The 16,477-nt window shown below is 36.3% G+C and overlaps 1 protein-coding gene across 2 annotated transcripts; it reads right to left on the bottom strand.

The window, feature by feature from the left end:
• Positions 1 to 1,495: 1,495 nt before the first annotated feature.
• Positions 1,496 to 16,366, bottom strand: LOC123552282 (uncharacterized). Of its 2 annotated transcripts, none has more exons than XM_045341817.2 (4): positions 14,636 to 16,366; positions 9,110 to 9,128; positions 5,546 to 5,756; positions 1,496 to 1,763 (listed from the first exon to the last, which is right to left on the bottom strand). In XM_045341817.2, the coding sequence occupies exons 1-4, from the start codon at positions 14,703 to 14,705 to the stop codon at positions 1,584 to 1,586; spliced, it is 480 nt and encodes a 159-aa protein (XP_045197752.1). In that variant the 5' UTR covers positions 14,706 to 16,366; the 3' UTR covers positions 1,496 to 1,583. The 2 variants fall into 2 exon arrangements, with proteins under 2 accessions (XP_045197752.1, XP_045197751.1); XM_045341816.2 differs by having other exon boundaries at positions 9,110 to 9,323.
• Positions 16,367 to 16,477: the final 111 nt, after the last annotated feature.

The following is a 16,477-nucleotide window of genomic DNA, read 5'->3' on the forward strand; positions in this document are numbered from 1 at the left end:
ATATATAAAAAAATTCACATAAACAGTTAAAATAACTTTACTGTCATGTATACAACCAAGTATTTCATATGGAAAAGTTGACAGTTACTTGCGGGGAAAAGGCTAGTACTTGTAGAGTCTCCAGAAACACTGATTAGGTTAAACTGACCGCCGTAACATGACTGAAATACTGTTTAAAGTAACATTTACATATATGGAATGCTTCTCCAGCTCCTAAAAAAATTATTTCAATACTGGTGATAATTCATTTATGTTAATTTGTCCATGCGGTATGATGGTTAAATAGGACCATTTTAGAGGAATAACTGAAATATTGGTCACATTATAGGTGTACACAGTACATGTACGGTAATAAACAAAACAGAACAGATTTGTAGGAAATCAACTAGTTACTCTATACACCATGTCTTTGATTTGCTGTATTTTCTTTTCCTTTTTACTATCGGTCAGACATTTATCATCATATTTTTTTTTGTATTTGTAATTAAGTTAAACATTTATCACCAAAGCTCTTAATGCTATATTTGCATTATTTTATTCTGAAAATTTAGCACGCTATTTCTTTTTTGAAGCTTATAATGTTTGGCTTTGCTTCCACACTCTCACTTCCTGTTCAAAATAAAAGTTGAAAACGAATCAGATCGTAACAATTTACATATCTGACACTTGGTTTCAGACAGGATGTCCTTGATTACATTGTCAAAAGAAAGCTAGTACCTTGGAACTGAAACATTAGTTATTCATATGTTTTACAAATTGAAATATAAAAACATCAGAAAGATTGCTTTAGATTTTTTATGATAGTAACATTAAGGCATATTCAGTGAAATATTGAAAATATACTTTTCGATATTTTCATGATTACTGACAGATGATGGTTCAGCTAATCAAAATGATGAAATATGATGGTTATTGATATACAATGTGTAAAAATAATTGTCTTCATGATGAGAAGAGCATGAAGAAGAGATTTGAAATTCAAAACGATGGATTTATAATAAACACTGTCGACTGAATATGTCAGGCTAAAACGTCTATAGCTTGTGAAGTGGGACTATTATGGGGTTTATTCATATTTTTTTTATAAGGGTAAGAAGTTATTTTTATATAAGGGTAGTTCATTCTAGCATTTCGCACTGAATTTAATTAACAATATATTTAATTTTACCGTTTAAGGCTAAAATAGCATCAGCTCACATTTGTTTCATTTTATAACACCAGATTCCTTCATGATACATTGGTACGTTTGCTCTACATGGTTCTATCACCAACCAAATACTCAGAAGTCTAAAGGCGTTGTATAGGAAAACAAACATGCTTACCCATATATTCACAGTCATAAAGATAATACTAATAATATTCGATATACTTTCAAATTCAGTGACAATTATTTAACCTTTTTGAAGTTATGACAGCTATAGAACCAATATAAACAGATACCGGTAGTTATATACGTGACGTCTATATGTGTCGCACGAATCATTAAAAAAAACGATTAAACATTTATGTCTTTTAATGAAAAAAGGTAACTTAGCGGCCATGTATTTTTTTTTCACAGATACGACATTGTATTATTATTCTTTCTAACCAACTGGAATACTTTCTGAAGGAGGAACGGGTCCGGCTAAAGTTGTTGTGGTTGTGGATGTAGGGGTAGGAGGAGTCGGTGGGCTTTCGACGATAGAGAAATTGAACTTTAGGCAGCCGATAATTTCCTTTGATGCAGCGGCGTCCTTGACAATGAGTTTCATCATGTAGTCTCCCTGAAATTAATACTAACAGTAAAGTGGAATTGGGCGCATTTTTCAAGTAAAAAGTCCAGCTGAAATAGATGTGAGTGCAAAAAGGATGGAGGAAATTATAGTTATTAAGGCCTTTTATTTTTGATCTTTCGGTTTACGGAACCGCCGCTCAAAAAAACGTGTTTTCAGAAAAAAAAAATTGAAAAAACGTGATTTTTTTATTTCCTCCGCTATGACATGAAAGCTTGCAGAAGAAAAAATGCATCGCGTATTCCAAAAAGAAAAAAAAGTCTCGTTCTTCGAATATCCGTCACGGCGAACGAGTCAAATCAACATTAGGAATTCCTATAATTCTATTTTTAAACTTCATATCTTATGCATGACGTAAACGTCCAATTAAAATTTCCGATACATACTGCGCCCAATCAACATGCTTGTTACGCAATTTACGAAACGTTTAAAAATGGCTGCGCCCAGGCTGTATTATTTCCAAAGTGTTGAAGTAATTTTAATGAAAATGCAAGAACATTCAAAATTGCGACGTAGTGCTTTCCTGAAAAAAATGGCCAATTGTCGGTGATATGCAGTCTGTATTTAGTATACAACTACGTTTATGGTAACTGTCGTTTCAATAGCGCAATGCTTATTACGGTGATTCTATGCACCGCTTATTACGCGAACTTGAAAGCATTTTTTCCCGAAAAATATCATTTAAATACACAATGATGACAGTATTTTTGTTTGGTGATATAAACTGGTACAGGGGACATTAAAACTGTGAAATTGTAAGTCCCGGTAAGCAAACGTCTAGCCTGTACAGCTTTTTGGCGTCCAGTAACCTATTTTGTTTATAAGTTATGAATTAGGTATTTTAATGAAATTATTGTACGTTATATATTAACATCAGATTAATGTTGATTATAGATGTAATTACTGTCTTTTGCAATGTAGCTGTGCAGTAGATGTGGCAAGACAAATACTGACTGACAGAATTTTCGAAGATCATTGCAAAGATGAACTGTTGTGTTACATTAGGCCTATTCATAAAATGAATTAACAAATACCAAGAAAACCATATGAGGAAAGGCAAGGCTTCCAGTTAACAGACATAGGCTAGATGTCTGTTTACCAGATGGCTAGACACTTCCTATTCCTAACGCTTAAAAAGATAATTGCTTATTAGGCACAGTGCAGTGTATGCTGTACCCCTAAGTTTCAGACTGGGTCCATAAACAGCCAAGATGCTTGAAAGCTGCTGAGTGTAAAATCATATATCCATGGTGACAGTGTTGTTCAAATGTGGGGAATATTAGATTCTTCCATCTGTTGTTTTAACAGAAGGTATTAATTTCAGTCAGTGTTCAACATACGACTTCTATGTCTCCAATCATTTAGTTTGTGAGAATATGTGCAGTTTTTATGTATAGTACAGTCCTTTCAATAAAAATGATACAGCTATCTGCCCAGCTGTATGTTAATGTAATTTCACAGAAATACCAAGACAAATTTTTTTTCTCAAGCTGCTATGACAAGCCCCAAGGCTCATTTTTAATCAAATATAACCAAGGTCTCAGTTATATTTGCAGGAAAAAGCATCAAAAGTGGGAAAGAAGATTATAACATGCAGCTTGTGTGATGTTATGTAGAATTTACCCATATTCCTTTCAAAGGTCCGTTTCCTACGGAAAAAAAATCTGATTCTGTTTTTTAATTTTATTTTTTTTCCCTCCTCCTACGACCATGTGTCATCCTGGCGGTTCGTAAACCAAAAAATAAAAAAATAATGGCCTAACCCAATATACCAAACTATTCCTGTAAGCAATACGAAATAATAACTTTCCAGATGTGACTTTTCTGATTTGACTGGGGCAGTCTTTATAAGAAAAGTCAAACTGCACGCAGGAGTTGCTTCCCTTCAACTTCAGAAATCTCTGCCTATAGGTAGGAGAGATTACTGCGCAGAAGATTGAAGAAGGCTATATAGCAATAAAAAAAATGTTCTTTGTTTCATATAAAATTCAGCTACTTCAGGACAATTTTGTTACAGTTTCTAGATTTTCACTCCAACGTATACCTTTTTTCCACAAGATATCCATACACTTGCTTCGAGAAAACGAAAAAAAAAGTGGTGTTGAATAGTATGCAGTGAAATGCATGTCAGCTGAAGTCAGGTACCCTCATATTGCTGCATTTTAGAAAGCGGTCCGCAGAATAAACACCCTACTTTTGTTTTTAAGTAAACAATAAACAACTGGAAAACATGCGAATATTAGTATGAAAAATGTCCTATTTCATGCAAAATTCAATCCACGAGTGAAATAATGCTCACTTGGCCCCCGATTTACGCGCAAATGCGCGAAAAATGGAAAGAATAGGATTTATTTATTAGGGACTTCTTTCGACTACACCACGGAAGCACATTTTTGACCGAATTACTGCAATATAACCTATAAGGGAAACTATTTTATTTGATTTTCGGTAATTTTTGCATTTATTTCTCAGAAATCCTTCATTAAAGACAACTTACGCAGTTCCATTTACAAGACAGATGTTATAGTCGAGAAATTCGCGTTTTTCTAAGGCCACCCCATGTCCGATTTTTTGGCCAAAAATGTCACCTCTTGTGCAAGTTTTCGCTTTTTTCGAATGTTTTACATTAGTTCAGCAAATGTATAAATAGTGTAAAATGAACATTATTTCACCTAAAATGCCAAGGATTTAACAAATCCATCGTGATTTCATGTCTAAATCATACAAATACCGGATTTGATCTGCACCAGATTTCGAGAAATTATCACCCCATGTGCGAAAATTTGGTCAAAAATAGAAAAAAAAATCCAAAAATAAGTCTCTCTTTAGTGCCCAAATGTCGTTATACGTGATTAGAAATAAAATTATGAAATTCCGCTCTGTCTACTGGCACTTTAAGAAAAATACCTGATTTACTACTTATAGGCTTATATACCGTTTAAAGAAATTCTGTTTCATACAAAATTCAGCTAGTTCAGCACAATTTTGTTACAGTTTCTAGATTTTCACTCCGTCGTAGACCTACTTTCCACAAGATATCCATACATTTGCTTCAAGAAAACGAAAAGAAAAAGGGGTGTTGAATAGTATGCAGTGAAATGCAAGTCAACTGAAGTCAGGTACTGCAAAATAAACACCCTATTTTCGTTTTCAAGTAACCAACTCGAAAACATGCGAATACTAGCATGGAAAGTGTCCTATTTTATGCAAAATTCATTCCATGAGTGAAATGATGCCCATTTGGCCCCCGAGTTACGCGCCAATGCGCGAAAAATAGAAAAATTAGATCTACATGTATTTATTTATTAGGGACTTCTTTCGACACCACGGAAGCACATTTTTGACCGATTACTGCAATATAACGAGAAAAGAACTATTATTTTATTTGTCCGATAACTTTATTTCTAAAGCATCAACTTCAAATACTTATGCGGCATTATTGTTTAAAATTATCACATTAAACACATAGCATTCGATTCGAAATAGCTTTCATATAACATACACACTATGTGCAGTAAGATGCGCTTGATGCCACTTTAAGGCATTACGATTTCATAAATTTGGCTCTTACCTAAAACATAAATTGTTTCAGTAATGTTTTGTTAGATTAATGTTTTCATTAAACTTAGGGATATGAGCATCTAGATAGACTGTATTTTTTCTCTTCTTGATCATTCTAATAATGATGCCATAGTTGACAGTAAAATGCAAAACATGCATGCGTTTCCTAACCCATATAAACAATATTTTCTAGAAGATCAGTACAAACCCACCTCTAATATTTTCAGGATGAAAAGTGATTGCGGTTGCAGTTTGATGGTAACAGTTTGATCCGTACTTGATGTTGTTTGTATAGGGCATTCTTTGTGCCTGCCCAATGGGGTCGCAAGGATTTCATCGATTTGTTCCTGGAAGCTGGGAGTGCCCGTGGTTTCAGTTACATTGTTCATGCGATCTATGACTGTACACAGGTCAATATTTTGACTACAGAAAAAAATGAAATTGAATGCAGTAACAGGTTACTTATAACGCCTTCAATTGATCCAAACGTACGTGTTTTGTAATTTAAAACTAAAGCAAACAACTTCAGTCAGACTTGCCCAAGAGACCACATTTATTGATAATGAGGTCATTGCATACTACCTTTTCAGTTCCAACTTGTGTTGTAAAATACTTGGTTACTTCATGGTTACTTAGTTTATATTTTCAACATTTAAATTTTCTAATTCTGTTACAGAAACTTGGGTGTACAGTTCCCATGCCAAAATGTACCTAATACAATTGTAAATTAAGCATGCTACAAAAATGTACACTTTTGTACAAAACTGCCTTCAAAAGAGAAATGTAAATGTACTATACAACAGATGCCTCTAACGCGGCGTAGATCTTATCATGTTCCCTTGATGCGAATTTGACCTTGACACCTAACCATGTTTTCTTGTAGGAACCTTATAATGTGCTGAAACCTTACCATGTTCCTTTGTATGTGACTGTAACGCGGAGACCTTACCATGTTTCCTTGTATGTAACTGTAACGCGGAGACCTTACCATGTTTCCTTGTTTATGACTGTAACGCGGAGACCTTACCATGTTTCCTTGTATGTGACTGTAACGCGGAGACCTTACCATGTTTGACACCTAACCATGTTTTATTATAGGAACCGTATAATGGGAACCTCACCATGTTTCCTTGTAAGTGACTGTAACGTGAAGACCTTAACATGTTTCCTTGTGTGTGACTGTAACGCGGAGACCTTACCATGTTTGACATCTAACCATGTTTTCTTGTAGGAACCGTATAATGGGAACCTTACCATGTTTCCTTGTATTTGACTGTACCGCGGAGACCTTACCATGTTTGACACCTTACCATGTTTTCTTGTAGGAACCGTATAATGGGAACCTTACCATGTTTCCTTGTATGTGACTGTAACGCGGAGACCATACCATGTTTGACACCTTACCATGTTTCCTTGTATGTAACTGTAACGCGGAGACCTTACCATGTTTCCTTGTTTATGACTGTAACGCGGAGACCTTACCATGTTTCCTTGTATGTGACTGTAACGCGGAGACCTTACCATGTTTGACACCTAACCATGTTTTATTATAGGAACCGTATAATGGGAACCTTACCATGTTTCCTTGTAAGTGACTGTAACGTGAAGACCTTAACATGTTTCCTTGTGTGTGACTGTAACGCGGAGACCTTACCATGTTTGACATCTAACCATGTTTTCTTGTAGGAACCGTATAATGGGAACCTTACCATGTTTCCTTGTATTTGACTGTACCGCGGAGACCTTACCATGTTTGACACCTTACCATGTTTTCTTGTAGGAACCGTATAATGGGAACCTTACCATGTTTCCTTGTATGTGACTGTAACGCGGAGACCATACCATGTTTGACACCTAACCATGTTTTCTTGTAGGAACCGTATAATGGGAACCTTACCATGTTTCCTTGTAAGTGACTGTAACGTGAAGACCTTAACATGTTTCCTTGTGTGTGACTGTAACGCGGAGACCTTACCATGTTTGACATCTAACCATGTTTTCTTGTAGGAACCGTATAATGGGAACCTTACCATGTTTACTTGTATTTGACTGTACCGCGGAGACCTTACGATGTTTGACACCTTACCATGTTTTCTTGTAGGAACCGTATAATGGGAACCTTACCATGTTTCCTTGTATGTGACTGTAACGCGGAGACCATACCATGTTTGACACCTAACCATGTTTTCTTGTAGGAACCGTATAACTGGAACCTTACCATGTTTCCTTGTAAGTAACCGTAACGCGTAGTACGTACCATGTTCCCTTGTATGTGCCTGTGACCTTGGGACATAACCATGTTTTCTTATAGGAACCGTATATCGGGAACCTTACCATGTCCCCTTGTTTATGACTGTAAAGCGGAGACCTTACCATGTTTCCTTGTCTGTGCATTTGACCATGGAACCTAACCATGCTTCCTTGTAGGAACCGTAAAAGGGAATCTTACCATGTTCCCTGGTAACGCGTAGACCGTACCATGTTCCTTTTATGTGTCTTTGACCTTTGGACCTAACCATGTTTCCTTGTAGGAACCGTATATCGGGAATCTTACCGTGTTCCCTTGTACGTGACTGTACGGAGACCTTGCCATGTTCCCTTGTATGTGCCTTTGACATTGGGACCTAACCATGTTCCCTTATATGTGATTGGAACGCGGAGACCTTACCGTGCCATTGACATTATGATCTTACGATATTTCCTTGCAGGAACTGTAAAACGGGAATCTTATCATGTTCCCATGTAAGTGTTTATAACACGTTCCCTTATACATGTATGTGCCTGTGACGTAGTGACATAACCATGTTCCTTTGTATGTGCTTGTAACCACAGGCACGGGTCTTGTGTATATTTTTTGTTTAATAAAACAAAATTCCCTTTTTTCAAACAAATATAATTTCTATATGTTAGTCAAATGAAAAAAAATATCGATGACCAAAAATCCGGTCACAGTATCATATACATTGAAAAGGTGCACTGTGCGAGCGTAACGCTATGGGAAGCTACTCGGCAAACTTGTAGAACATTCCAAAATCGGAGTTTACACACTTGCAGCCGCTACCTGCATGACAGCACCTTCGACACATTTAAAGCATTCTATAAATACTAAACTGACCCCATAGATTGCTTTGAAATACACAGTACAAGTCTCTACGAGCGAAATATTTCAGTTATCCTCGGCGATTTCATTCCGGATAGCGGACGTGTTCCTGGTTTTTATCACTTCGTTTGGCGGGATAATTGAAACATTTCCCTCGTAGAGACTTGTACTGTGTTTTTCAAAGCAATTTTTGGGGTTAGTTTAGTATTTATGGAAGGCTTTAAATGTTTCGATGGTGCGATCATGCAGGTAGCGGCTGCAAGTGTATAAACTCCGATTTTGGAATGTTCTACAAGTTTGCCGAGTAGCTTCCCATAGCGTTACGCTCGCATAGTTCACCTTTTCAATGTATACGATAATGTGACCGGATTTTTTGTCATCAATTTTTTTTTCATTTGACTAACATATAAAAAGTATATTTGTTTGAAAAAAAAAGGATTTTTTTATATTAAACAAAAAATATACACTGGACCCGTGCCTGTGCTTGTAACACGGGAACCTTACCATGTCCCCGTGTATGTGCCTGTGACATGTGGACCTAACCATGTTGCTTTGTGTATGCCATTAACACATAAAGGCTCACCATGTTCCCTTGTAGGTGACTGTAACGCCCTTGTATGTACCAGTGAACTTATAAAGCTCCATGGTATGTGCCTGGAAGTTCTAGACAACTTACCAAGATCCGATGAAGGTGTCTGGAATACAAGGGAATTGTGTGGTATTTCCTGTTTCAGGGTCGTCTTTGTACAATTCAATATCGATCAAAGGACTAGTCAAATTTCTCAGTATTTTTAGATCTACGCGCATGTGCAGTTCACCTGGAAATATGACTGGCAACGGGTACATGTCAAAATTGAGCCAAATGTATTCTGTTTTGGAAGGATCTGTTACTGTAATTAATAAAACATATAATAAATAAAAAAAGTTAGAAATGTTAATGTTTCAGCTTGAAAAGTTTACACGTAAGTACTTTCCATATTGAATTTATTAAACGAGTTAAATAAAATAGGAGAGATCGTGTTTGTATACAAATACGTTGTATAAAATGCTCGGCAGAGCCTCGTATTTTATTATTTTTAATCAAACCGTTTAATAACGCATTCACGAATAATCTGGAAGTATCTCAAAATGTATATAAAAAATAATAGAAAGTCTCAGTATTTGACTAATCAAAAAAAAATCTGCATTTTGCAAAGTTACAACATAATACAATTACAATGGATTATTAGTCCCCTACTGGTTGAAAACCAGTTTCGGGGACTATAGGAATGCGTTTTACCGTCCGTTCGTCCGTCATTCCGTCCGTCTTTCCGTGGCCGCGAAATGATGGTTAAAGTGACTTCATAACGGTACTTTCTCTTTGATGTCATTCATTCTGTTCTGTTTATGTGACTATTTTTCTTTTTTTGTGACTGATAGAACAATAGAGAGAACAATGGGGGTGTCACATAAAGACCGTTTCGTGAGAACGTCCGTCCTTCCGTCCGTCCGCTATTTCGTGTCCGGTCCATAACTCTGTCATCCATGAAGACATTTTAATATTACTTGGCACGAATGTTCTCCATGCTGAGACGACGTGTCATGCGCAAAACCCGGACCCCTAGATTTAAGGTCAAGGTCACAATTTGAGGTCAAAGGTCAATAGGGCTTTTTTCCTGTCCGGTCTATAACTCTGCCATCCATGATGGGATTTTAATATTACTTTGCACAAATATACCTCATAATAAGACGATGTATCAAGCACAACTTTCAGACCCCTACCTCAAAGGTCAAGGTCAAACTTGGCAGTCAAATGTTGACCTGGCATGAACAGGGTCTGTTTCATGTCCGGTCCATAACTCTGTCATCCATCAAGGGATTTTAATATTACTTGGCACAACTATTTTCCATGATAAGACGACATGCAATGCGCAAAATCCAGACCCCTAGCTGAAAGGTCAAGGTCACAGTTTGAGGTCAAAGGTCAACAGAGCTTTTTTTCCTGACCGGTCCATAACTCTGTCATCCATGAAGGTATTTTAATATTACTTGGCAGAAATGTACCTCATAATAAGACGATGTGTCATGCACAAGTTTCAGACCCCTAGCTCAAGGTCAAGGTCACACTTGGCAGTCAAATGTTAACATGGCATGAACAGGGTCTGTTTCGTGTCCGGTCCATAACTCTGCCATCCATGAAGGTATTTTAATATTACTTGGCACAAATGTTCCCCATGATGACATGACGTATCATGCGCAAAACCCCGACCCCTAGCTCAAAGGTCAAGGTCACAATTGGAGGTCAAAGGTCAATAAGATTATTTTCCTGTCCGGTCCAGAACTCTGACATCCATCAAGGGATTTTAATTTTATTTGGCATAAATGTTCCCCATGATAAAATGATGTGTCAAGCGCAACACCCAGAACCCTAGCTTAAAGGTCAAGGTCACACTTGGAGATCAAAGGTTAATGGGACATTTTTCCTGTCCGGTGTATAACTTTGTCATGCAAAACAGGATTTGAATATTACTTGGCACAAATGTTCACCACTATGGGAGGGAGTGTCATGCACAAGAATCTGGTCACTAGGTTGAACGTCAAGGTCACACACAGATGCCAAAGGTCAGATACAAGAATGACTTTGTCTGGAACACTTCTTCTTCATGCATGGAGGGATTTTGATGTAATTGGCAAAAATGTTCACTATCATGAGACGGATTGTTGTGCGCAAGAACCAGGTCCCTAGGTCTAAGGTCAAGGTCACGCTTAGAGGTCAAATGCCAAATTCAAGAATGACTTTGTCCGGAGCATTTCTTCTTTATGCATGGAGGGATTTTGATGTAACTTGGCACAAATGTTCACCACCATGAGGCACTATTGTTTTTTAGAATTATTACAGGCCGTAGGGAAAAAAACATAGTGCAGATTGGTTTCGGATTTGAAGAACGTTTGTAACGTGTATGCATGATTAAAAACAAATAGTAAGAAGAAGGAACCAGACAATATGTGCTACAATTTATCGGATACAATTAATATAACATAAGGCCCAACTTTCTACGCATCTGTAAATATATTTGTCAGCAACAATGACATGACATTTTGTTTTTCCATGAAACATCCGTGCACATTTGAGATGATTATAGTCTCTTTCTGAGATCATCAATGAGTGTCTAGTCAATAAGTTAGAATTTGATGCGAATGGTATTTTATAAGTTTTTATGCCCCTAAGACGGGTATTTTAAAATCGCACTGTCCGTGCGTGCGTGCGTGCGTGCGTTCGTCCGTGCGTGTGTGCGTCCGGTAAATTCTTGTCCAGGATGTAAGTCTTCCATCCATAAAAAGATTTTGAAATATCTTGGCATAAATGTTTACCATAATGAGACGACGTGTCATGCGCAAGACTCATACCCCTAGCTCCAAGGTCAATGTCACACTTATTAGAGGTCAAAGGTTAACATGGTCTATTTCGTGTCCAGTGTATAACTCCACCATCCATGAAGGGATTTTGATAAATGTTTACCATTATAAGACAATGTGTCATGCTCAAGACCCAGATCTCTAGCTCCCAAGGTCAAAGTCACACTTATAAGTAAAGGTTAAGACGGTATGTTTCATGTCCGGTTTATAACTGCCATTCATTAAAGGATTTTGAAATTACTTGGCATAAATGTTCCTCATATTGAGATGACGTGTCATGAGCAAAACCAAGACCCCTAGCTCCAAGGTCAAGGTCACACTTATAGGTCAAAGGTTAACATGATTTGTTTCTTGTCCGGTCCATTACTCTGCCATTGATGAAGGGATTTTGAAATTACTTGGCATAAATTTTTCCTATAATGAGATGAGGTGTCATGCGCGAGACCCAGACCCCTAGCTCCAAGGTCAAGGTCACACTTAGAAGTCAAAGGTATTTCTTGTCTGGTCCATATCTCTGCCATTTATCAAGGGATTTGAAAATAATTTGACACAAACCTTAACCATATTGGAGAAGTCACGTTGATAACCGAGGCCTGTTAGGTCAAGGTCAATGTCACAAAATGATATGTAATTTTTTGCGCATACAACTGTGACATTCTTGGACCTATATCGGGGGCATTTGTTACCAATAGTGACAGCTCTTGTTTTTCATAATTATTACAAGAAACTTTAAAGTTTATTTAGTTTTTTAATTTGCAACTTAAATATGCACTGCCATATTAAAAGTATGGATATAGATTTATCATTACATTATCACAAGAAATGCTACCATAATATACCGTGATCAGGTACACGCCAAGAAGACACCACGAAATGTGCTAAAAAAAACTGCGTGCACACCACCGAGAAGGTAATAAAACCGTCAGTCTTCTTGACAATGAAAGTAATGCGTACAACTAATTAAGAGGTTTGTAGTGTGAGGCCTCTGTTTTTAATTGACATGGCAACGATTTGAATAAACATTATGCAGTTTAAAGTCGTTAAAGTCGAAGAAGTTGTCAGATATTTGTGGATGTAAAATCCAGGAAACGGATAGTTTTACACGAATGAAAGACTGCCGATAAAACTTTGTACAGTGCAAAATAGCTTATAATATTTAAAGATGTTAATTTGATATGAATAAACGACATTCATCAAAATAAGAACATTTTTTCAGAAACCAAGAAATGTACTTAGACCAGTTTCCCACCAATTACCACTATCTAAAACTGCCTTTAAGTATGTTTAAACTGTCAATCTTATTTCAGACACGGAATGTATCACGATCATTTAACTGGGATATTTTCTAAAATTGTCCATGTTAATTGTACAGAAAATTGTCAAAATTTTCAGTAGCAGATTAATGATTAACCTGGAGAAAATTTGTGGTGTTTGTACTATTTTGCAATTATATCATTGTCATTTTTATTTTGGGAAAATAAAATGTCCTGTGTTTCATGAAGCATTCTCCTCCTAGGCGGAAGAGTATGTCTGTATTAACTTTTAGACAAATATCAAGACTTGTTTAGAATTGAATGTTACAACTTTACAGTAAAGTCATATTTAGATTAATTTTCAAGATTATGTAAACTTGTCGGAAATTCCTCACTTAAAACGTACTTTTTTTAAACAAGTAATACTATATTTACGGAGTCAGTCACGCGTTCACCTTAAATAACAGGCACGGATTTCTCATGATTCTACTGCATTGTTTCGGTCGCTTACGCATAACTTTAAATTTAATATCTGACAACCGCGTAAGTGTGTCGACAATTTGGCTCAATGGTTAAAGCATTGGACTATCATCCGAACAACTCGGGTTCGATTCACGCTACAGGCACTTGAGAATTTTAGTCATAAACATTTTCGTGTAAACAGTAGAGGTAGGACAGGTCTGGAAATTGTTATAGACCTCTTAAGTGGTCTATAAGGTGTTTATAGACCTCACCGGAACAAAGAAGCCGGTAGGTAAATAACGTTACCTTTTTGATAATCGGCCAAAAATGCTATAGGGTTTTATATAAACAAGTTTTAATCCAAGTCTTTTGTTTATAACATACTGTATATGTAGCACAATATTGTTTATACATCATTGACAGATATCAGTTCATTATTCTATACTGCAGTAGAGAAAATTAGGTGCATTCCAGTAGGAGACTTTGTATTGCATGGCAATACTACATTCACTTGTTCTGTTTTATTGTTATTGAAAGATACTGGTTTTAATCATGGGTAATCTTGTAGGTAGCCAGCTGCTGCAGTTTTAGTGTAAACCGAATTTTAAAATTGTTAAAAAAAAAAAGACATTTCATTATCATTCCTCACGAAGGGAACGCTCTACTTAAAGCATTTTATAAAGGAGAAATTAAATCTATACGAACTTAACATAATAAAGTTATTTAACTTTCGTTCATCAATATATGTTTCTTATTTGAACTACATATCAAGTTCTAATCTTAAAATCAGGAGTAAAAAAGCGTGAAAGAGACTAAAGATTCAGACATTAGGGAATTTGAACTAGCCGCCAACATCAAATGGCGAGTTCAAACAAAATTTCAAATATTCGTTGTTTCAAACAGAACTGATTGGAACTTTTCATCGGTCCTAAATTATTCAAGCGCACCTGTAAATTGTATTTCATAAAATCAAGTTTATAATTCCTCTAATTCTATAACTATAAAAGCTAAAAATTTGATGAAATAGATACATGTTACTGGTCCTGTTGAAACGCATCACTAAAATTTGAAATGAAAAAAGAAATGCTTACCACAATTTTCAAACTGGAATGCCCACATTGTGGTGTAAATTGCAGAAATTGTAATGAATATCTTCAACATTCTGAAGGACAGTTTCAATTGTTATATCATTTACGTTATTGTGATATATAAGGGAACAGATTAGATAATAATTTTAGTGCTCTTCGAACAAAACAGCCGGTTTGAGAAAACTACGTGCGAGAAGTCTGGCACTCATGAATTCATAAACAAGTTGGATCAAGGACAAATTGAGGTCAGTCTACGTTTTAAATGTTTAACAATAGCTTTGTAAGGCAAAAATATGTTTTTTTTTAAAGTATAGATAAGATTGTGCCCTTGCGTCGACGTCATATAGCAATGTATAAAATAACAGGTTAATAAATGACTAGGGTGTGCCATTTATTTTGGCCACAATGACCAGACGGTACACTGTTACGTGCATTTACCTCTTATCAAAGCAAATTCAAAACCGTGTTTAACACAAATCTCTTGACTTTTACGTAAAGGGGCATTATCTGCATGTACTAGTAGACTGCAAAGTTTGTTAATTGCTTGCTGACCATTATAGTCTTTATCTGTTCTATATACAAAGACGCTTTTACCGACAAGGGGAAATTTCAAGGCCAGAATGGGGTAAAAGGTAAGGTCATTTTTGTATTAACCATTGCCTGGAAAATGTTACGTTTATCACTATAATGGTAACGCAATATGGCATTTCAAGCAGCACTAGCATTTGAGTGCAGCCTTATGCTAAATAAAGTAAAATAAAAAAAAAACAACAAATAAACTAATTGTACGAAGATACATCTGATTATGATTATGTTCAGAGTTGCTTTTCCAGCAACAAGAGAGATGGGATAAACATTTTCACATTTTTTCCGATATTTAATTATTATGATTCCATCACTTTGTTTTATGCATTCATAAAAAATTTTGGAAGACAGTTCTTCTAGAAAAACTTCTGTCGAATTATTTTGAAAAACAGTCTGTAGATTAAGAGGATAATTTCCATAGAGCACGTAGGGGCAACAAGCCCTTCCCCGCTCATGGCCATTTTTACTTTCGAATCGAGATTGCTTTACTAATTTTGGAAAAGTGTCACACAATGAGCATTTCGGTCAAACTACTTCAAGATCAGATAAGACGTTTAGGAGGGGCGTTTGAATATTTTCTGTTTTTGGCGCTGGCGTCCATTTTTGAACATCTAATTTTCGACAAATCGGGGGTTAATTTTAATAATCGTAGAAGATTGTTAAAATTGTTGCCCAGTGAACGTTTCTGTGAACATTTCTTCAATTATTTTAGAATCCGAGGAAATGTCGCCCGAAGATTTTTCTAGTTTTAGCTTTGGCGGCCTTTTGTTCTATCAATCGGGATAACAGGCAAATTATTTGTAAAGGACCATTAAGAAACATTCGTGTGAATAAAATTTAAAATTGGGCAAACACAGAACATTTTAACAGTTCCTACTACAAACTTACATGTAAAACGGACTGTTCCCCGGCATCTGTTTTTAACCAAGCCGAATGATCTCAAGGAATCTGGCAGATGGTTATCCAATGAACAATTCTGTGAAACCTGATAACAAGATTATCAAAGTTTCCACACTACACTTATATAAGAAAACATGTCCCCACTCACTGGCAACCAAGTTTTGTAAGCAGCAGAGTGACCCGGGGAAAAATAGGTTTTAAGTCGAATCTGCTGTTTCTGAGATTTTTTTTCCTTTCTGATGCCGCGGCAAGGATGACGAAAATTTAAAGGAATCTGAAGAGGTCTACCAAAGAAACATTCCTGTGAACTTTTGTTGAAATTGGCTTGGTGGTTTAGGAGATGTTCCTCAAGGAAATTCA

This window comes from Mercenaria mercenaria, chromosome 4 (genome assembly GCF_021730395.1).
Source record: "Mercenaria mercenaria strain notata chromosome 4, MADL_Memer_1, whole genome shotgun sequence".
In the NCBI taxonomy this organism is placed as follows: Eukaryota; Metazoa; Mollusca; class Bivalvia; order Venerida; family Veneridae; genus Mercenaria; species Mercenaria mercenaria.

Bases quoted from the DNA above. Each gene is read 5' to 3' on its own strand.
- LOC123552282 (XM_045341816.2), bottom strand. From the start codon at position 14,705: ATGTTGAAGATATTCATTACAATTTCTGCAATTTACACCACAATGTGG. The intron at 9,324-14,635 runs GTAAGCATTTCT...TATTAATTACAG, and splicing joins ATTCCAGTTTGAAAATTGTG to TAACAGATCCTTCCAAAACA. The intron at 5,757-9,109 runs GTAAGTTGTCTA...TTTTTTCTGTAG, and splicing joins GACACCTTCATCGGATCTTG to TCAAAATATTGACCTGTGTA.